The following is a 24,106-nucleotide window of genomic DNA, read 5'->3' as shown; positions in this document are numbered from 1 at the left end:
GGGTTTGTGTGTCCTTGAGGAGAAATGCCGACGTTCGGCGAAAGTACTTCACTGACCAACGCCAACCGCCACTAAGCATAAGGCCTTTGACTGACGAGCTGAACAACAGCCAAAGAGCTCGTTGATCGTGATCTTCTCTTGACCTATATGGATTTGCAAGGGTAGTGTCTGTGTCAAATTTTAATTTTAATAAAATAAGCCGCCATTACAGATTACTCCAATTCAGCAACATTTATATCATAAACGAAACAATTTATACGCATAGAAAAAACAACACAACAAAACCATTTACAAAAAGAGTAATTATTTCTTATAGGACCTGACCTAAAGCTTTTATGTGTGTTTCAACGGATAGTTAAAGTAATCCTTATTTCACCATGATTTTACAGCAAGAGTTGAGAATCTAAGCAACATGTTGCTGTTTGCATTAAAGAAAGTCTCGAAGGCAGTACATAAGCTCTCTTAAAGAGACCTTCCTCGTGTAGTGTATAATTTGAAACAGCTACGAAAAGTATTACTTTTCAACAACGGGATTGGTTTATATTGTTAGAGTTTAGTATATACTACTTAATTCGTTGCGTATCAGTATGAAACATGTAATATTCCAGCTATACAACTGATGCATATAATTTTCAATGAAAGCTACCAATTTTATTTATTTTTTGTAATTGAGTTATAAGTTATAATACTCTAAGATGAATATTTTATTATTTACAATAATTATTTTTAAACGCTCAGACGTTGTGTTTATTTTCACCCTAAGTTCCGGTTTGTGATTCAACGTAAAAAGATAGTCGGAGCGAAGTAATAAAAACTAATCACTGAAATAAATTATCAACTTGTTCCCTTGCTTGCTTGTAATAGATGAATTATTCTACTTAATTTATACTATAGACATTCTCTGCTTTTCTATGACCATGATAATCGGCAAATGTAGTCTAAGATTCTGCTACAAACATATTAAAACACATTTCAATCTCTTTATCGATTAAAGTGAATATTAATTATATCCATCTTACATAAAGGATTCTTAATGAATATAATAAAAAAGAATATATGTTATTTTATTGGGGGTATTTTTATGTATTCACATTTTATAGCAACATTATCGCTGACAAAGTGGAAGGTCTGTTAAGATCTACAAAGGTTCGACAAAGCTTGTAAATGGTAAACAAAGTTGTAAATCCATGTCTTTTATAGACTACAGTTCGTGTTTTGTCAAATTTATATAATATATGATAGTGGAAGATATGTGAGTCCTGAATGGACTTCTATCATATTTTCATCTTTCGCTATCGTATATCGGACAGAATAGTTAAATCTTTTGGTAAATTTTTACGATTATTGCACATAAATCGTATTTTTTTTAATGTAAAAAAATTGAAGACCACAGCATCGCCGCGTGAGAACGTTAGGTATTAAAGCTCGTATTAGACATCTTAGAGTACCTAAACATGTTCTAGTTTTAGGGTGACCATGTATAATGGAGATAAATTACTAATAGATAGTGAGAATTATTAAAGCATGTTACAAAATATAAACCTTTTATAAATTACAAAAGTCAATTGTTCCTGGTAAAACAATAAGTGTTTATTAAAAATTATTAAAAAGTTTTTAGGCATGGAAAGCTGATCGCCTATATATTATATATATATTTCTTAGAAATATACGTGCATACGTGGTTAGAACAGGATATATTTAGCTTTTGTCATACCGAAACCATGCAGTTTTTTTAGTCACAAATTTTGTCTTAGGGCAACAAGTTCATAATTAAGTTAATAGTATTTAAATCGAAAATGGATTGTCTACGATTCCAATTAAAGTGATGGTTACTTTATTAACAGTAGTTAATGGAAATAATTATTACCAAGTTAGGGCTGACGTTAAAAATATATTTTTTGCACAATGCCTCTTATGGTATGATTAGATTAAAAAATAATACATTTGCATGGACAATCATTAACCACATTCGTTAGTTATGTTTTTGCACGCTATCCATGATTAAAAATAACTAAAATTAAATGGAATATGCCAACATAACATAAGATTAATTATGAATCGATGAAAATTGTGTACCTTTACAATGGGAGAGGCCATGTAATGTTAATCCTGAATAGGTAAGTGATACAACTGAAACTTTATTATCTGAGGCGAGCAGACTTCCATGCTTTCCAATCAGAGTTACAAAAAAGTAGAACTAAAATTTGATAGCCGCATGAACAATCCCAAAACTAAAACCCACAGATGATAATATTGTACACATTTCCTAAATGAAATATATGTTTTAGCGTAATGTAACGTAAATGTGTATGTGTATGAGTGAAGGAATTGCGATAAATATTAGATCTATATGATTTAATAGTATTGTTCTACCTGAAACGTTAATACTTTGATTTTGACGTAACACATGCTTAACTCTTAACTAAACCTGTGTTTTAATTAGCAACATAATATACACTTAAATTAGATTTAATTGACTAAAAATTCTTTATAATCCAATTGTCGCTAAGGCAAGTATGCAGTCTTAGAATTATTTTAGACTTTAAAAAGCTCAAAATCTCGGGAACCACACGCAATGTTAACCCTTTAAATCATAAAGGAATTCAGCCCGGTCTAAACATGTCGCGCGACTCGAATGCATTTATTCTAAGTTTTTCTCGGGGATTGGAAGCTAAGCGATTAGAAACCGGTTCCCAGCTCGCATCACTAGTACGTTGCACTCCGGCCGCCGCCGCCTAACCTATCAATGACTTATTGCAAGCCATGGCATTGCTGGTTGTTTAATAATTTAAAGTATTAAAAGATTCTGTATCGGGTTGTTTTCACTCACATATTTGTTATCTTTATATTGAAATGACCATTAAAATGGGACGCAGCCAATATAAAGTACGTACGTACGTACGAATGTCCAGGTACATGTGAGATAAAGGTTATTGTCTAAAAGTTAATTAAATAATCCCGTGTATTAATCTCCTATAACCATTTTGATCTTACAAGCCGCCTAAAATTGTGAGGAAGAATACTATAAGCAAAGCAAATAGGCTAAACAGCCTCCATTTGAACAGCTACTTTTTAGTACAATATAGTTTAATTTAAACACCAAACTGAGCGAGGTATGAAGAAAGTATTAGGGTCATTTTTCGAGTATTTTTAGAAGGGTTTTTGCACTATCAGATCTACCAACATGGCCACCACATACCAATTTAGTCTTTTATTTTTAGGAATAAAAGTTAAGGTTCGATTTACCTGATTTCATCATTTTGATGATTTTGATGATTCAGATTGAAGATATTAAAATAAGTCATTGGCGCTAAAACCTCTTAAGATGTCTGTATTTGTTTCTTGATCTTTTATTAATCTAATAGGCAAGTAGGTGATCAACCTTCTGTGCCTAACGCACGCCCTCGATTTTTGGGTCTGCAACATACAACGATGTTTTCCTTCACCGTTCGAGCGAATGTTAAATGCGCATAGAAAAAAATCCATTGATGCTCAGGATCGAACCTAGGACCTCAGGAATGAGAGTCGCACGCTGAAGCCACTATAATATCAACTGTGCTCATGACATTAATTCAGCCAAATATTAAAACGATATTTAAAGCCACGTAATACACTTATGTCTAGAATTTGTAATTGCCTAAAAATTCTTTACACTATACGTTAACAATTTAAAATGTCTCGATATTTTTCAGTCACGTACATTTCTAATTGATGTTTTTGTTAGTCATCAAAGGTCATCGATCGATCGCAGTTCGAGTGCCGTTCGTGGCATTTGAAAAGTTTAATTAATTAAAGCGCAAGCTGACCTTTTCACAATGAGAAGGTAATTTGTACAGAGTAATTAATTATTAGAGGAATTTGAAAGCCATTTCAGTAAGGGCTTTAATATTTTTTCGGTTTTATTATGCTATTTGATTTCCTTTCTACGACTTAGGTAACGATTACTGATTTCATTATATATTAGGATTTAATTTCACGATGTTAAATGTAAAAATTCATAAATACCTACCTACTCTCTACGTTGTTAGTGATAAGCTGTGATTTATGATTTTTAGTATCTAAGATACACAAAAAAGACAAGAAGTATATACATGTAAATTCTCTATATATTTCATTGCTCTGTATACATTTGTGAATTAAATATGACGGACCAGTGACACACAAATGGCATGCCATCACCTTATTGTATCGATGACTTTAACACTTTTTGTAACAATTACAACAATTGTATTACAAAAAAATTACTATTACTGGAACAACATTCGTTCGTATTTTCTGAAACTTACAGTAAATTTGTTGTATACAAGGAAATGCAATTATTCACAAGATTGTCGTTTTAAAGTTAGTCTGATGAATATAAACAAAATAGTCTGTATTCTATTAATTTCGATTTTCCTACCTACTAACTTACTCACTAGCGATCACACATGTTTGCTAAAAAGATGTTGCAAAATCGTATCTAAATTAAACTATATTTTTTATCATGAAGAAAATTCTGTATTTTATAGACGGCATCTACAAGTGTAGTAGCAACGGGCGAAGCTCCCATATTAGTAATGGATGGTGTCATGGTGTATAATTGAATACTTTGTGTCATGTTATTGACAGCAAACTGGTTTTAAGGTATATTATGAGTTCAGCAAACTTTACGCCTTATTTGTAAACATTATTATGATTGTGTCTATCACCAGATATGCTGCGAGAAAAAAATTTTGCCCATCACATTTTTTGGCTACGATCTATCAGCTTCTTAGTTATGGTTTACAAGTGGGTGGGTGCATCCCATATCGCATGAAGAAATTCCTAGGATTGCATTTGCCTTTTGCTACAAAAGCATGAATAAGCCATCCTATGGTAAAGTGTTGAGATGTTATTTGAGACTTTTTGTAACATCAACAAAAAAACAGCAAGCATCGTCTTTCTTTATCACATATGACTTGAAACTTTATATTTATTTGTTGTCACTAATACGTGACTGTGAATTTTACTCTTTTGTTAATAGAGTCTAGAGGCATAGAAATAAACTTTTACACTTCTAGCCTAGGCTATGACTGAATCGTATAATATCTTGAAGTGGATATTCGCCCAATAACTGAACTATTTCTGATCATCTAGTTATCTTGTAGCGAGTCAGATCTCTTGCAACTTGTTTAGAGTTCTCTGTGAGTAATATAAAAAATAGAGGGAAAAATGCAAAATTGGCGCCAATTAATTAAACTTAATTAATCGACATACTTCATTTATGTAAATTTTGATCATGTAAAAAGTGAAATTACAATCTGTTGTAAGTTGTAAAGATGTAATTTTAATGCATAGCCATTAGCATCAAGTCTAATACATATATTTCAACCCCTTCAACGTAATTAAATATAATATTTATTCTTCTTTCCTTTCAGTAGCAGTTTTCGAGTAAACTATTTAAAACATTTACACTTACAGCATAAGGACTTTAGGTACCGGATTTATATAGGTTCGCATCCAAATCTTGGCTTGTGTTTTTAAATAGTTAGAGGATAGTAGATACAGAACCGCATATCTCATGATTAGAGCTAGTTCTATTTTTCTATTTGCGCTAAGACCGGTCCGCGAGCAGGATCGTGTGAATATCCACTCCCGCGCATCCTGATGACAAACGCAATGCAACGTAATAAACTTAGTTTTTATTGCGAGTACAATGTACTGCGCTTGCCTGATTATTCCACTTTAATTAAGGATTACGCGAATATGCTGTAGGTAGGTTTTTATTTAGCTTGTACGTTAACCGTTTTAATAGAATTTAAAAGTATTAAAACGGTTAACCCACAAAAAGTTGATCAAAACTTGACAACAAGAACGATCGCCTTTCTACACTATTTTTTCAGAAAATATATTTTCGATACTTCTTGTAAAATATTAACTAGAGAGAAGTCAGAGGGATGATTAATGAACCCAAAAAGGTTTTAATAGAATTTCGATGCATCAGATATTATATATGAGGGGTATAAAAGCAAAGGCGCTTCAGTCACAAAACAAAAAACTGAGTTATTTGTAATATTCTACTGTGGAGTACGGAATTATTATTTTGGCCAGATTCTATTATTGGTACATTAATTAGAACTACACATTATGTACATATATATAAACCTATTATATATAAATATAACTACTATAACCCAGTATACATATTTATGAGTTTCTAGTTACACACCAATTGATGGTTATATGTATAAGTAAACATCTTGATGAAGGGTGGGGCGTGATTCGTGAGTCGGAATTTTTCGCGGGTCTTAGATTGGAAAATAAAACTCTTACTTTTTCATTTAATTTTTATTACATCAAATGCATAGCATTATGATATTAAACAATAAATAAATTGGTGTAATATATTACGTTACCTTGTAAACTTTACTAACCGTTTATATTATTTAATCTTTATTTTGCGTTAAATACAATTAAAAAAAAGTATAATCAAATAATGATATTTCAAACAGATTTCGCCACTAGATGGCGTTGCATTAAAGTAGAGAACTCAAATAAACACACACATAGATCTTAAAGAAACCTAATTAAATCAGGTTCTATTTAATTCTATAATACTATAGGTATATTTAACGCAAAATATAATATATAAACATTGATGTTATTGCATTTTTATAAGGAATACATTAGTACTATTATCGTTAACACGATTTTCTTATTCGATATTATGTAATCAGTGTAATAATACTTTTAATGATAATTAACGAATAAGGAATGAACAAGAAATACGTAAAGGTACTCGTAAGGTCTTTGGCTAACTAGTGGTAAAATAAATGTTGCAAGCGTAAAAAATTGTACTTGACAGATGATCATAAAAAAAGATCGGTGAATTTCGTGCCAATAACAAAATCTTAAAATAGCACCAATACTTAAACACATCGCACGATGTAATTTCAAAGCAAATGGGATTCAAATAATACAATATAGTCAGAATGATAGTTTGTCACCGTTCGGCGCTAAAAGTTTAGAAAATATACATCATAGATTATATTTAGATATGTAATACAGGTCATAATTCACTATGGTAACACATCTACGATAAATACCGGTGGATCGACGTGATGATGATCGCGGAAGACAGCGTTACTCTATTTTACTAAAAACATTTAAACACGTATTGCTGTATCCATTAGGCCAAACAAATTAATGTAAACAATATTAACACATGTTAAAATTTACAATACAACTTAACGAAAATAATGCCTACAATAATTATAATAAACCTATATTATTTGGTCTCATTTTAGTAACGGTAATAAAAAATCTAAATTAATGTTACACGAAGGTTTTATTATCTGCTGTCGCAAAATGACGTTTGACAGCTGTCACTTACGGTGAAAATACCCGTAGGCTTCTGAGCAGTGTGGCCAGAACATTAGCGAGGCACTCGGCGCGTAAGGCCAACTGTCCTTCTAAGGTGGAACTGCTTTCTTGTCCGTGACCCTGCGAGGCTTTAGCGTTGTGCTCGTGTATTATTTGTGCCATTTCAGCTCCTGCCAGGTCTTTGAAGGCCGCCGTCACATCGTGAACTCGGAGAACTAAATTACGTGTTTGCAGCGGTGATGATGTATGCCTACCAAGTGCCTAAAACATATCGTAACAAATTAAAATAAGCCGCGAGGAATTTTGGCGCTCTAATTATTTATAATTATTATAAATTATTATATCTATTAAGATATAATCTATTAAGATTAACACAAGCACGTTGTGTTAATCTATTTTTCTTATTCCAACACATAATTTAAATCACTTTTATGACGCTGAAAAAAATGTTAGTAACACTTAGTAAATTTTACGAATATGACATGATTGTGTTACATACATACCTGAGCAAGATCAGCCAATCTCCTCAGAGGTGCTAAACAGTCCGCTAAGGAAGCGGCGGCAGTGGGTCCGCTGGCAGAACCCAACGCACCTACTAGTGTACGGGACGTACCGACCAGAGATACAGCGCACGATGTCAACTCGCTGCGAGCACGCTGCCAAAATATTTTATTTATTTTTTATTTTCACATAACTATTATATCTTAACAGTTACTACAAATACAAAAGAACTAAGCAATAATACGTAAATCGATAATTCTATAATTAAAATTCATTAAAAAAATATACACATTTTTAACCTAACAGCTCTAGTGAACGCAGCCAGTGTACAAACAAATTGATCTATCAGAACATTTTAAATAACAAACATTTCCTGTTTTATAAGGTCTTAATAATAAATAAATCGTGAAACGTATGCACTACCCAAAAAAGCTATGGTCGGCATTTTATTTGAAATAATAAATTGTTTAAATGAATATATTACCTGAAACTTAACTTCATCTATATCCTCACCACCGCCATGGGCGTGTTGGTGGGAACACTTCTGCGCCACCTGATGCAGCCGTTGCAGCAACCCGTCAACGGCAACCTCAGTTTTACACAAGAGATTCTCAATAGATACGTGCCCGTTATTGCCACCGCTGAAGTCTGGAAACATGACCGTCGGTGGCGATGGAGGAGTCGGAATGTCGTCATTTACTTCATCTTTAAACCTCACATGGTTCTGGGTTTTCGGGGTGGGACTGGCACTCTCTTTTCTAAAGGTTTTTCTTTCCGCCAGAGGTGGACTGAACACTCGCTGATCGCTGCACGGTGCGCCATTTAGGAGGTCAGGTCGGTTGCTGAATCGCCTATTCATTTGAGGGGAACAGAGTGATAGCGCCGTCATTTCTTTATTTTTAAGAATCGTGTTTTTTGTTTCGGAGTTTGAGCGCACGTGACGGTTTTGGAGTGTCAACGAGCTGTAGTTTTGGGTTGATCGGATCGTGGGTTCATCGTCTGTCAATCTACTTTCCATTTCGAGGGTTCTGTAAGTGCTGAGGTTCCTTTGAAAGTGTGGTGAGCCGATGCTCGCGTGCCGTTCCACGTTTCGAACCGGTGATAGTTTCTGGGAAGTTTTCATTCGTAAAACTTCTATACTGGGGACGGGGGGCAACGGGGGCTTTTTGGGCGGTAACATTATTGGAGGGGGTGGGGACAATACTTTGTTTTCTAATCTAGGTGGTATTTGGGGCGGACTTTGTTGCGGCGCGTTCATATCGCAGACCACTTTATAGTTTAACTTTCTATTGTTCAAAGTACTAAAGTGGTTGTTCGGTATCTCTACTGCTGTTAACTCGTTGTTAACGCACGTCAAGGAATTGGATCTAGGTCGGGGAGCAGGCGTCGGAGGGGTTTTCGGTGGTCTTTCGGGAGCCTTTTTGATTTCGGTGCTTTTTCTTCTGGGAGGTGGTCTCACTTCACAAACATCAGGCATAGAATCAGAATTAGGGATTTGGCCATCAATTTGTTCAGTTTCATCGCTATCTTCGTTTCTACTTTTATCTTTACTGCAACATGAAAACATACCTTTCCTTTCGACTGTGGGATATTCAATAATATGTGCGTTCCCATTGGCTTGCTTATCTCCCGAAATACTTTTCCGTTTCCCCTTCGGTGAATCTGACTTCGACTGCTTGCTCTTCTCCTTTAACAATAAACTATTTCTAGCGTCGCTTAATGTTTTAACTGAAAACATATTCCTAATCTCACTAACGCTCAAAGCTCCCTTTGTTACATCGCCATTAGACGGTTTGACATCTTTCGAAGCTTTTTGTTCATTCTTCTGTTCCTTTAGTTCAGTGTGATTAACATAACTGACACGTTCCGAAGCATTCGTCGGCGGCGGTGGAATGATATAAGACATAATTTCTTCAGGAGTTAGTTCTATCGCTGGTGTTACTTTAACAGTCGGTGGCTGAACTGTCACTGTTGCAATGAATTCCTCTAATTCATTTGTTTTTGAAGTACCACCGTCTATACAATCCTTATCGTCAGCAAACGACGCCGGAACAACCGGCAATATTTGAGGCACTTGTGAAGCACAGTCTAACTCGTCGGGAGTTTGGGGTGGAGGTATCAACGTTAAATCTATAAGCTCGGCATCGTTGTCGATTGATTCCTGGTAGAAAAATGGAAGTTGAGAAGCATTGTCTTCTCTATTACTTTTTTCTCTGAGCTGTTTTAAATATTCCTTTAAATTCGGTTCTTTATTGTCTTGGGTGCTGCTTACTTCGGGACTCATCAAACCAAAACTAGTTCGCACTGCCTTATTGGTTGGTTTATTGAGATGCTTTCGTACGGGACTATTGGTGGGGGTATACGATGAGTCATTATCGCTTTCTGAATAAATCATATCATTATTCAGAGCTAATAGAGCGTCAGTTAAACCACAATTATTTAATATGGCGCTGAGACCTTGCGACTGTCTTCTAGTTAAATCATCAGTGTTTTTACTATCAGGTACACTAAGTACGCTTAAGCCCTGATTAATCGTTTCAGTGAGTAACAATAAGGAATCACTATGTTTCAGAATACCAGGAGCATCATCGGCGGCGGACATTCTACTATTACACGACTCAGTATCGCTTTCAATTTGATCTACACTCGTTTCCCTACCAACTAATTCATCTCTTAACGTACCGTTTTCATTATAAACATCACAGTTTTCAGTCAAATACTGTTCTGAATTTTCAACTAGCTTCTGCATTTCTGCCACTCGTCGCAGCACTTCCTCGTTTTTGGCTTCGACGAGTCGAGGGTTGTTGGCGTTCTCCAACAGTTCCATAGACAATACGCTCTGGAGATCGAATCCCATTCCGTCATCCAGGAAGCATGTATCGTTCGGATCGAATAATCTAAAACTGTCGGTCGGTTTACACTTTTCGAAATGTAAATCGTTGGGTTTATTACCCATGAGGGGGCTGGAGTTATTGCTACTGTTTCTGTTCGTGATGTTTGAATTCATGTTTGTGTCGAGTGATTTCGATTGTTCAGGAGTGGAATGGTATGGCGGAGGCATTGTGAATATAGCGAAGTGCTTCTTCGTGAGAATAAGGGGATCATCATAATTGAGATAATTCCATTTTGTGGGGACAACATTGTGCTGCGATAAATATGGAGGCGCTGAAAAAGAAATAAACACCTCGTGAATTGAGATTTTTAAAAAAGATTGTAGAAAGTTAAAAAAATTAAAAAATTAAAAAAGTTTGCCCCTCTTCTATAAAATATCACTTACCTATATCTTCATTAATTTGTTCTCTTTCCTGTTCAACATTTAGTTCTTTACCAGTTGCAAGTTTGTAGTACCTGTAATGTATTAGATGTTTATTACTAAGTAACCACTGTGATTTTTATTTTTAATTCAACTACTTATGTTTTTTTTAATATTTCACGCATGTTTGGACCATTACCGAGGTATCCTCAAAAGAAATTTAAAAAATATCATATCTTATCATATCCTGATCAATCGTGAACTGTGTAATTCTTGTATCTCCTGTTCGTTTTGTAATTCTCTATTTGTAAGATTAGCTTTTTAGTTTCAGTTAGTTTTTATAATATATATAGTTATTAATAGATTAAGGTTCTATATATTAATATAAATTTATTTTGTTTTTTATATAACTTCTGCACTTCTTGCACCCATCATTTTTTTTTATTTATTTCTTTTCTTACTAGGGTTGCCTGGAAGAGATCGCTTGTTAGCGATAAGGCCGCCCGTTGCATCCCTTGTAATTTATATATATTGTGTTGTTTGTATTTCTTTAGCAACGAAGTGTAAATAAATAAATAAAAATCTTACCTCACTATAATATCTTTAACCCGTCGAAATCACGTTTTATTAGCTTTAATAACTTTTGAGAAGCAAAACATATTTAATATTTTGTAAACACGAAACGCAGCATCAAAATTATGACTTCCCCAAGTTAACAAGCGTGCACAACACTTACCCAGCTATAACGAGCGGCATCTCCTCAGCGTCCCTCTCATCCATGAGAAGCCCCAAGACACGGTCCCTCTGCAAGAAGATACCCACTTCGGCACTTCCAGAGTATTCGCTTTTCACCCGGATGCTCTCCACTTCTGGCAGAGACGCTATTGATTGTGGCTGAAATTTAATTTGAAACCCATGGATGATAATTTCCATTTTTTTTTAAATAAATAAATAATAATAATCTAATACACAAAACCATTACATTAGGTAAATAACGTTTACTTATTGAACCCTTATTTCAACATATGTATTTTAAAAGAGTACCGAGACTTCTTCTCTCGGCCCCTTCTGTCTTCTTTACCGATGAGTAGGGATGCCTACAGGTCCAAATTTAATGACGTGGAATAAGTGATACCTGTATCTTATATTCCAAAATAAACAATTAAAAAAAATTACTAAAATTCTACCAAAACCCATAAAATATTTTGATTTATTTCATAAATTGGTTTTAAATACAAACTTGTAAGAGTTAAGTGTTGATAGGTTTTTGTTTGTTTTTACGTGACGTCATTAATTTTTCTGTGAAATGACAATGTAAAACGAATATTTACCACAGAGTTTCCTCTACCGACAATTTGGCTGAGGCCAAATCTCGGTGAGACCAGGAGCACTCGTTCAGGTCGACTGCTGCTAAAGCATTTGGCGCCGTAACTTGGAAGCCCACCCACGATGTCCAAGTAATGCAATTTCGCCTGGAGACAGACAAAATATTATTTGCACATGGAAAAACGGTGTCAGTATTTTATATTGTTAAAACCCATTGGTATAACTCGGTCTTGTATGTGTAGTTTTGACTGACAATGACATAAATTACAATAATTTTGAAGTTTTAGTACGCTCGAACCTGACCCTATCAAAACAATAAATTTTAAGTGATATTTGATAGCTGTTTAGTAGACCGAGAAGAGATAAGTACTGATAGGGAAAGATGAGAAATAAAAATAAGATAATAATAAGGATGTGTTAAAATTCATTAGCTTTTCTAAATTAAATAATTTATTGGGGTATTCCATGTACGTATCTAAGTATTGGATCTCATGTGAAAAAGCGATATTCTTTTATTATATGGAACATATTTCCGGTATTCGTCGTTTTCTTTTAGGATTTGCTTAAGGTAAAGCTCGTAGCCACAGGCTGGTCCATACCTGTAACTGAGTAAGTTGTCTCTGACCACCAGTCATCTGCGAGTTCAGCTTAAGAAAGTGAGCAAGAAGTCTTCGTAACTCCTTCCTTTTCATACTCTCCAAGAGACTGCATGCTACGAAGCGTTCCAATCCAAATTCCCGTCTGAAAAATGAAGATTGTCTGATAATTACTAGGGTTGCCTGGAAGAGATCGCTTGTTAGCGATAAGGCCGCCCGTTGCATCCCTTGTAATTTATATATATTGTGTTGTTTGTATTTATTTAGCAACGAAGTGTAAATAAATAAATAAATAATTGTATGTGACGAAATTTGTTTATTATGTTTTACGTGTAGATTTCTAGATGGCGCTTTACTAAAAAATACTCCGTATTTTAAGTTATCAATGAAAAATCACTTTCAATGAAAGAAAGTCTTAGAAGAAAAGTTATATTTAATATTATACATTTTATAGTGAGTCTCTTTTTGTACTAAACAAATAAATTTAGATCTTCAAAATCTTTGAATACATTATATTCCTAACATTTCTATATAATATGTTATCGATATTCCAAATCATAAATAGAACCAAAATTACAAATATTTAACCTTAGAAATAATAAAATATACGTACTCCACACTCTTAACAGTGAGTTTAGCCGGTGAGAGGTTATGCGCCAGCGCATGCTGATGTATATGTAAAGCTGCCAACCGCAACGCGACTTCGGGCTGCAATTCTGGTGCAAATCTGTCCTGGGCTACGTCGTTGCAACTCTGCATGTATAGATAGTCAAGTGCTGCAAGATCTTTTTGGGCTAATTCCGCTGCTGAAGTCGGCATAAAGACGATACGGTAGAGGCAACGCATCTTGTGGGAGCCGGGGCGAGCTGCAATCTGAAGTTATTGTTAAAATTAACAACATTATTGTCTTTTAGAGAACTTACTGTAAATGTTTGAAGAAGATCTACATTTGTTATTTTAATATTTATAGATAGCAAAATGTAATAAAAAGTATGATATAACTTAAGACATTGTATGTCCAAGTCAAACAGTTTCGAATGTTATTCTCCGGCTTTATATGAGTCAGTTAAATTATTAAAACTCAGTTTATTAAATAATTTACATCTTAGAGTTATTTAAAAACACTTTTACAGTATATTATTTTTAGATCGGGCAGCGATGTGGGAATTAGAAAAATAAAATAAAAAAAGTTTGTATGCAAGTCAAACTAAGACCAATAGCGTCTTGAATAACGGCTCGTATAGTATTTTATAATAATCGCGTGCTTTCATGATAAAGACATCTAGCGAACAGCATTATTTTAAATAAAAGTTCGGTGGATTTTTTATTCTGAATACAAAGTTTTTTTTACTTTATACGAGATGGCGCTGAACTTAACAAATTTATATAAGTCATAACATTTTAAAATTTACCCTTGCCAACGATTCCTTCGGATCCAACAACGTCAGCTTGTTCCTTCTGAGACTCTTCACGTGTTCCACAACGAGACTAAAATGTTCTTCGGCAGTGATGCAGAGCTTATCCTTCAAGCTAGTCACCACGTCAGCTACTGAAGTGGTAGCGTCGTACTTAAAGGATTTGGTTTGACCATTCTCTAAAAACACCTTTAGGACATTCGCCATCGGTGGCAAACATAGGTCGCCTAGGGAGAATGCAGATGGCTGAAAAATACATTTGGCTAATTAGTATCGGAATTTTGTTACAGAAGATATGCGTTTAATTTCTGAATTGGTGTTAGTGCATGACAGTGTCAAGTTCCAAATAGTAAAATAAGGATCAAATAGGACACATTGTTCCCTTTAAAAGTATAAGTAGTTGGGTGTTATGACATATTTTTTTATAGAACACCCCTCCCTCGTAATCAGGCATTGCATATAGCCCATGGCCATTGGTAGGTAAGTCTGTGTCCCACCATCGTATTTGTCCAGATGGTAAATATTCTCAGTTACTTACAGGATACATGGGCGCTCCATTTAGTTGTACTGAATCCGCGAAACGGACTCTCGGTGGGCGGGCCCTTAGTCTGGCTCGTTTAGCTGCTGATAGAAAAGCTGATCTCCGTGCTGGATTTCCACTCCTAGCTGGTTGGCACACCCGTAAAGTGACTTTGTCTGTGCAGGCGCGTACGGCGGATATGACGTGCTCTCGGGCAGCCAAACTGACGTCTTCGCCGTTGACGCACAGGATTTGATCTCCGGGTTCCAACTGGAAATGTAAAAATCAGAAGATTAACCCATTATATGAAGGTAAACATGAATAAACAGGAAAGTAAGTCTAATTTTTAAGGCTTTAATAGCCGTTTAAACCTTTAAATTATACATTCACACAACCTGAAGGCAGTCGTAACCACTCGTTAGACTTAATCGTAAAATATAAATGAGAAGGCTTCACGGCTTTAATCGTTATGGTCTGGCTTAGGGAAGCAATGGTAAATTAAAAATGTATGTACACTCCTTATTTATTAACAAAATCTAACAGTTATGGAGCACCTGCCATATACTTACGTGCTTACGGTAGGGAAATTTCCTTTTTCTATAAACCCTCGCCTTTTTCAACTACGCTTACATTTTTATTTTCAAAGACTTAATAAATACAGTACATACAGTAGTTGGTAGCGAGGGAATCTCCGATTATCAGAATTAAAGTATAATTTGAATAAAGCAAGTAAAAATTAAAACTCGTCTTGGCGTATAAGACACTCAAAATAAATGTTGACCTATAAACCTTAAATAAACTATTGTTTGAATTAATAGATACGGAAAAAGCCGCCCAAGGCCGCCCAAAATATTCATGTGTATAACATCAAGGAGCTTAGCGTGATTGCATACCTCTCGGATAAACCATATTCGTTTTTGGTTACCTTTCCAACACTAGGAGAGTGGTCAGTAACGAATCTGACGAGCACAGGACGTTCAGACCCTGCCACGAAGCCGAAACCAAGATCAGGATCCCTCTCCAGTACCACATCACGTGGAGCCGGTGGTGTTTCATTGGATCTGCTCTCGGGCGCAACATAGGTTGTGGTTTTATTGATGTGACTGCAATGTACAATATTATATACAATTTACGTGTAAACACTTAGTTACCAGGCGAACATCTAAATCAATTCAAATCAAAATTGACAATTCTTTAATATAATTTGTATATTGACATGTAAAAATATGGTTTCTTATTGTTACGATTTCTATGATATTTGGCAACGCTTGTATCTTCTAGGGTTCCGTATAAAAATTTGATTTTAAATTAATTTTTATTCCTACTAATCAAAGTCATTACTAACTTTATATAATACGGCTTCCCTCTACTGTCCAAAGCCTGCTCCCATCCATACGGAAGCTCATGTTCCTCGCCACGGCTATCTCCGGTGGACCAGCTCTCCAATGGTGGCAGCCAACTCGCTGTTCTCGTGATGTGACTGGAAAATAAAAGAATGATTAGTGACATAAATTTTAGCTTTCTCATTTGGTGATTAACAGTAATTATTTACTTTTTTACACATATTACACATTGAAATTGATTCTACACAAAAATCGTTTATGTACTATTTTTTTGAGAGATTTACTTACTTTCGCTGACAATGGGCGATATATGTACCGACTATAATATTTGATTACCGATAAACAACTGATGAATTCGTTAAAAGGATATACAGTCAATAAACATTTACGACGATATCGTTTAGAAATACCGGTTATATTGACCAAAATCAAAAGACCCGGCTAAATTCTATTGTATTAGGTTAAGTAACAACGTCATCGGCTGTTGCGACTATCGGTATTTACGACGAGATATGAGTAGTCCCATCGATGTCGTTATAACATATTTTGACTGTATTATGTATTGTTAAGACTGACTGTGACTAATAAACGTTCAAATAAATGTATATAAAATTAGATCTGGACATTATTAAAGAATAAGACGCAAACCGTTTCCAGCTACATAAAACATTTTACTTTAAACGATAATCCGAATACTCGTTCGCCTAGTTTAAAAAGGTAAAATAAGGAACATAAATGTTAAGAGCCGGTTTAGACCCTTGTTGTCAAGCTTTAGGATACCTAAAATATAAAATTTTATGTGTCGTTAAGGGCCAAGGGCGGTAGAGCGGACATTTATACATTTTATAGGACTTGTTCAAAATAATGTAAATGTTTCTTCTTAAAACTTATAAAAGAAAAGTAAATTTTGGTGCTCTCGATTTAAAACTTTTTTATAAATGTAAATCCAGGTTTGTTAATTACGATACTGTTCTGGCTGTCAAGACTTTATTCGATTGAACTGATATATTTTTAACAAACTACACAAATACAGTCGTACGACTCAATGTGACCCCTACAACTTTATCAAAATAGAATTACCTCAACGTTAGCACAAATAGAATCGATACAATTGAATAGAGCGCAAATTGATCAGGAAGGGTGTACGTGAAGATTTTCCTTAAGTATTACTCACTTGCGAATATGTTACAAATAAGGTTCGTATCTATAAAAACCTTTTTGGGATCCTAATATAACTAAATCCCTCACTATTTTATATGAAATCGTCTACCCACAAATTTCATTCATTCAATATGGAATTAATCCAATGTCCGAATGGTTTATATAGTCCAGCTATTACTTAATGTCTAACAAAATAGATCGTTTTATAAAGTACGTACTTTTGTACAAGGAGAAAAAAAGTTACTAAAATTTAATAATTTACAATAACAATATAAATAAATTTTGTTTTTAAAAAAATCCGCATGTCACGCTACAACCCTTGGTCACCGGTCAGACTTCTGTGCCTGACACACGCCGAACTTTTTGGGTATAAGGATTACCGGAGTTTATTGCCAGTTCTTCTTTTCCGTTCTACGCCCTTGATTTGAGAACTCGCAGTAAATGTAAAATTAGAAGCATTTAATGTGCCTATACCGATTTCATTTTTGACGTTAATAAGTGTACATTGTGTTACCTATATGAATAAATGTTTTTTGACTTTCATATTCTCAGTGTGTTTCACGCGCAATGCCTGCACAGAAAGTAAAGATTGGTGCACAGCTGGGCTTCGAACCTACGACCTCAGAAATAAGTCACACGCTGACTAGTGGTTACTTAGCTCAGGTCATCATTTCTTAATTGGGGGGTCGTTTGAAAAATAATAAATATAAATTACATTTACCTACAAAAGATTCGTAGAAAAATACCGCGCTATATTACAATTTTACAGTGACGGGGTCTGTTTTACTTAACTGTTTAGCTTTTTCGTGCGTCGCGACATAAAAATGGTTGAGAAACGATGGCTTAGGTTAATTTATTGAATAAACATGAATGTTCGTTGACGTTTTTACAATACCAGCCAATGTAAGTCTCTAGGCGACATATTTTTTAAATATTTTATTGATATATTTTTTTTTGTATATGTCAAAGTAACCCATAATACAGAAGTGTAATGCCATATTGTGGTTTCCAGTATAATAGATATAAACGAGCCTAAACTGCAGTTTAATGCCCAAAAACTATTTTCGAAGTTAGCGCGACCGCATTTGGTCACAATATGACAAAATCTGTTATTACGGAACTAATTGCCTGAAATTTTACTATCATTTCAACTGAAACAAAAGGAAAGAACATAAAATATCCCAGTTAATCATTTGGTATAAGCTATTAAATATTTAATGCTTGGTGCACAGATGTAATATAAAAATTAATCATTTTCATATACAAGAAGAAAGAGAAGTGAGAAGGAAGACGTGAAATTATCTCCTCTGAAGACATTTTCTTTTAAATAAAACATTTTTTTTTAACGGATTGAAGTTATGTATTATTGTAAACTTATAAATATTAAATTTATCCGACGTTTCGCGTGCTTTACAGCGTGCGTGGTCACGGTGACGGTGTCCGTTAAAAAAAAGTGTTTTCTTTAAATGTGTAAAAGTTATGTTAATAAAAGACAATACGACATTTTCTTTCTTTTTATATCCGAGGTGGAAATGCATTTGCGCATCCCCTGACATGACAGTATGTGGGACTCGACGCACACCAAAATCTCATCTATTCAGAGACTGGGTAAGCAATACCCACTAAAACCACGTTGAGTAATTCCTACAAAAATGCTTTACAAAGGCTCAGGAGTCGCTCTCACATTCTACCGGGACCGGGATTTTCTATTTTCCAAGTTACTCAGTACTGGACGAATAGCATCCATCCAGAGGCTGGAAGAAATATCTTAGGAGATATCACTTAGCCACATAATAATATGTATAATATGATTACTGCCATAAAAAACAATGATACGTAAAAAAATATTTCTACCTCTAGCTTAGTGCGAATTAAATTCAGGCAACAGAAGTGGCAATTACTTAGGAATCCCTTGAAATCTTAAAACCAATTGAAGACCTCTCAGAAGTCCTTAAATTAAATCCAGTCCTTTTCAATTGCTCTGCAGCGAGACTTTTAATATTGCGAAATATTTCCGCATTTTATTTCATACTAGACTTTTAGCGGCAACGTTAAGACTACTTAGGAGAGTGGTGTCTTTATATTTCTAGTTCAACTGTCATACTTTATACAGGAAAGTTTAAAAGTCAGTTTGAAGGAATAGCCTATAGAAACATCGAATGATGTTTTCTATGAATTAGTAAACGTGATTAAAAAAAAGCTTAAACTCCATATTTCATGAGAACATAATTTTCAAATCTGTTATAATGACGTTCATAACACACTTCTTAAACGACTTTAAAAGCCGAGATTTTAAGAGATTTGAAGTGTGAGATAGAGATAGAGTTGTTGTTAAGAAATGCCCCAGAAAAGGTAATGTTAACATTTTACAACGTATTATATATACAAAATGTTTGTAAAATAAATTGACTGGTTTAAAGTGCTATATTTCTAATAATTAATAATAAAGGGGCATTAGTAATCCTAAACTTTGTAGACTATAAATCTCTGTTACGTACCCTATATGAAAAAATGAATGGATTTTATAATTGAAGATAATATGAATTTTTGTGTAAATTATTATAAAAACTTAATACAATCATGTAACTTGAACGTATCAAGGCAATAAAAACTTTTCTTATAAGCTTTACAATAATAATATTTAAATTTTCAGTCCTTTAAAGATACGAAGATTATTTAATAATAATAATTTTTAATAATACTCCTGGGTCAGCCCATTATGAAGTTGGGATAATTCTGCCATTGTTCACGGCACCCCCGCAAAAGTTGCCAATATAATGGGCCATTGGGTAATATTTCGTCTCGAAATTAACCTAGATGAAAATTCCGGAAGTGATACTATAGTGGAATAATTGTTCTAACTTTTGGAACGAAAGAAACCACAAAATTAAAGAGAATTTTTTTAATTATATACACTCATATTACTTTTTAATTATGTTCTTTATCAATTGCTCAGTTATTTATTTCAAATATAAACAAATGTCGTCGCATCACATACAGATAAAAAATTTCATATCATCCTAGTAATCCCAATTACAAGTAAACAAGCAACATGGTACGACCCACAATGGTGTATTAAGGCCAGTCCAGACCGGGATCATTTAGCCTGATTTAGCCATTGTTTTGCTACTCGTTCAAGATGAAAACGCTATGTAGGCCAATGGGTAATGTTTCATAAAACCATTCGGGACGACTGTAATGAAACTGCTGGATTTTATAATACCGTACTTGAAGAGAAAGCTTCCATCAGAACTAACATTTCTTATGCATTTACTTACGTAGGCTATAGAAAAGTAAATATTGAAATACTCGATCATTTTATACTGGTTCACTAAACAAGACGCTGTCTTTTGCGAATGAGGGAGCTGTGGAATGCCCAGCGGGGTTCTTCTTGGTTTAAATAAATAGTATACTCCTCCCTGAAGAGCCGGCAACGCACACACTAAGATGGGTGTCCATGGGCTTCGGCGACTGCTGTTTTTGGGCGTACCTTAGGTTGGTTTCCCCACCCAATTAAAAAGTGCTGGTAAGTATTCTACAAATTCTATACCCATTTGCCCTTACAAAAGAAAAATAGTGATGGAGGAATATATTCGATAAATTAAGTATTTATTTAAATACATAATCATAAATTAACATTTTCAGCTGTTTAAACACGGAGGCTTAGAGCTATTGGCTCTTCCAGGCAAATTATAAGCTATATATCCCAAAACAATGGAGAATGATAAAAAGATAAACGTAAAAGATATGAAAAACAGGACAACTACACTAAATTATATTTCTTTTGTATTAAAGATATTTCCATACGGAAAAGATCAGCTGGGATGATTTCCGAAATGTTAATATATTGCCTCGCAACAAATCTTTATTAGTTTGACCCACATAAGTTGTTAATTGTACATATTACAAACCATATAAAGTTACCCACTCTGGGTATATAAGATGTATTAACAAAACTTAAAAGTAAGTAGGCCAAATATGCATAGATGTCATTTGTATTTTTAAGTAACAATATTGTTCATATAATAATGGTTATAAATTTTTTGTGACAGTAATATATATTTTTTCCCCGTGGTTAGTGGACAAGGGAACATGTTTAAAACCCGAGGTTTGATACGGAATAATATAATTGTATAGTTACTAATTAAAAAAAAATAAAGACGAAAATCAATTTTAATATAATTTTGACGTGGAAAGTTCTTTCAATAGATAACCGTCACATATAAAGGTAGTTTAGCTATACGGGAAGAGGTCATACCAGGACAAATAGTAGCAAATAGTTACGAAACCCTGATCTTCCTGGTGTTATACCATTTGTATATTAAACCAGTGCTATCCTGTGGTTGGTCAACAGTCAGAGCCTGCAGATAAATTAATAGCGAACATCCGCTGAGCGGCGACACGGAACGATCCGCTCCATTAAACACCTTGAACTATCAGATAATACTTATCATTTAACACATCTATCTACTAGATAGGCGGTCGAGACCAAACCTAGTCTTCTCAATAACCGATTCAAAACTGAAAAATTATTAAGTTTCACCAACAAATCTTGAATTTTGTTGACTGTCCACAAATACAATTTCTAATGCCGAAATATAACTAATCTATTTTCTACAATCACATAAAGCTAAGTCTATGTTTTCATTGTTTTAAATAGTGATTAATGTCTGGAATACATCAATATTAAGGGAGTATTATTCCATTTTAATCCTGTTTGTTCCATCTTAAAAGTTTGAAAACAATACGACTATTCAAAAGATCTCCATACAGTACATAGGATTCCTGTACATAAGATTTCCACAAAGTACACGCTTTTTACATATTTGTACGTACAATTCAATTAAAAGCATCATCCACTCTAAGTTAAATACCTGGGCTAACCTACTTTGAGTTACTACCGAGTACTGGCCCGAGGAATGAGGTTAGCACTCCTTATTTGTATTCCACTGGATTTTATGGAAGAGTTAATGTTTTAAACGATTATTTTTTTTGTCACTAGATGGCGGTAGTTGTAAGAAACGAGATTATAAAGTTGTTGATTGTAGCTGAAATTTATTAGGGTAGTTTGCTATAATATTTTTATGTATTGTCAGTGCTAATAATAACTTTATTTAAAATACGAAAGACAATTACAATTTACCTTTGGTTTTATAGTTTAACTTATTTAATACTAGCGGCCGTGCCGGCTTCGCACTTGTGGACATTTATTTATTTAAACATTTTTTTGCAGATATTGATATGTTCTTTAATATTATAGCCTATATTAATCAGTGCATTTAAATGGTGAAAGAATTTTTAAAATTGGTCAAGTATTATCAGAGCCAATTCGTAATTAACCGTATAATATTAGTATAGATAATACTAAAACTCAATTTAACACAATTTTATTTGATGGATTTGTAGTTGTATGAGTTTGATACGAAGAAACTCAAAAACTTCTGCACTGATTTCAACACTTGAATGCTTTTTTTTTATTTGGCATACATTGTGCCTAGCTGTCCGCGGAACAACGAAAAAAGATACAGGTCCGCAGAGATGTTTTTTTTTCGTCGTGCCGCGACTGTTAGTGAATTTTAATTGTTCCGATTATTCGTTTACCTCACGATTTACAGTCTAAAACACATTACGATCGTACGTAGACGTACGTACACTTCTTGTCGGTATTATTACAATCTGACTGTCATAGTTTCGATTACGATAAAAACTTTTTCGCTTCAGTTCAGATAAAGTCTGGGTAACTTTAATTGGATTATTATTCCAACTTCGATTAATACTTGAAATGAATCCTTGATACTTGGTACAAACATATGATACAATCTGATATAAAAACTATATATTAAGTATCAAAGTTTAATGTGGTAATAACTCAGCGAGAATGAATCAGTTACAAAGTTCTAGACTAAAGTTTTAGTGTATAACTTCGACTACTACTAGTAGTTAGTAACTGTGTCTAACTATCCTCCTGTGTTTAAAATTCTTTGTCACAGTGTTTATAACCAGATTTGACTTGATCTTATTTATTTATTTAATTATAAGTAATAATATCTTTTATATATCGTTAGGTCTACGAAAATGTTTTTGCTCCTTGTATCCAAATAAAAAATATTATTTGGCGGATTTTTCAGATCACTTAACTAAATCTGATATCGATAAAATCATTAACAAAAATAAAATTTTCAATAGCGCTATCCGTTCTTTAATTATCATCAAAAGTATTGCGAATCAAACTAAGTATGTATGTAGTTAAAAAATATTAGCTTTTAATTACTTTCGTCTAATTTCACGTAAATGTATTTATCGCTATAAAGTATAAACAAACTAATAGTTTGACTGTTCTAGCTAGATGTAATCAGAATTAACTTCCCATAAATTCCCAAACAATTCAATAAAATCTATACCAATTTCTTAAGAAAACCTTTTCGATTCCAAACTGTAGTCTAGAAATAAATCGTCTCGCGTTCAATCCATTTACCATTCAGCCTCTTTACTCTGTTGATTCGCGGATAAGGGCTGGGCGTGTGCCTAATGTTTGATACCCATATGTTATCGATAAGATGTCAAAAGACCTTTTAAATTATAGAGGACTAGCTAATAGCTTTTATTGACAGTTGAACTGGCCTGATTCAGTGATTTAAAAAATATATTCA

General features: G+C 34.0%; 1 protein-coding gene across 1 annotated transcript in view; it reads right to left on the bottom strand.

Annotated features, from left to right (window-relative positions):
- Nucleotides 1-6,306: 6,306 nt before the first annotated feature.
- Nucleotides 6,307-24,106, bottom strand: part of LOC110999732 (FERM and PDZ domain-containing protein 4) — an 87,874-nt gene continuing 70,074 nt past the window's right edge. The window contains exons 3-14 of the mRNA XM_045629434.1: nucleotides 16,298-16,432; nucleotides 15,878-16,055; nucleotides 14,971-15,222; nucleotides 14,430-14,678; nucleotides 13,631-13,890; nucleotides 13,021-13,162; nucleotides 12,427-12,567; nucleotides 11,832-11,989; nucleotides 11,120-11,190; nucleotides 8,327-11,007; nucleotides 7,845-7,997; nucleotides 6,307-7,602 (exon numbers count right to left, since the gene is read on the bottom strand). Of these exons, the coding sequence (XP_045485390.1) occupies nucleotides 7,348-7,602; nucleotides 7,845-7,997; nucleotides 8,327-11,007; nucleotides 11,120-11,190; nucleotides 11,832-11,989; nucleotides 12,427-12,567; nucleotides 13,021-13,162; nucleotides 13,631-13,890; nucleotides 14,430-14,678; nucleotides 14,971-15,222; nucleotides 15,878-16,055; nucleotides 16,298-16,432 (4,675 nt within the window). The 3' untranslated portion in view covers nucleotides 6,307-7,347. The remainder of the gene's footprint in view (nucleotides 7,603-7,844; nucleotides 7,998-8,326; nucleotides 11,008-11,119; nucleotides 11,191-11,831; nucleotides 11,990-12,426; nucleotides 12,568-13,020; nucleotides 13,163-13,630; nucleotides 13,891-14,429; nucleotides 14,679-14,970; nucleotides 15,223-15,877; nucleotides 16,056-16,297; nucleotides 16,433-24,106) is intronic.

The sequence above is a fragment of the Pieris rapae genome, chromosome 9 (genome assembly GCF_905147795.1).
Source record: "Pieris rapae chromosome 9, ilPieRapa1.1, whole genome shotgun sequence".
Taxonomy (NCBI): Eukaryota; Metazoa; Arthropoda; class Insecta; order Lepidoptera; family Pieridae; genus Pieris; species Pieris rapae.
The sequence above is the reverse complement of the archived record's forward strand: the minus strand, read 5'-3'. Positions and strand labels throughout refer to the sequence as shown.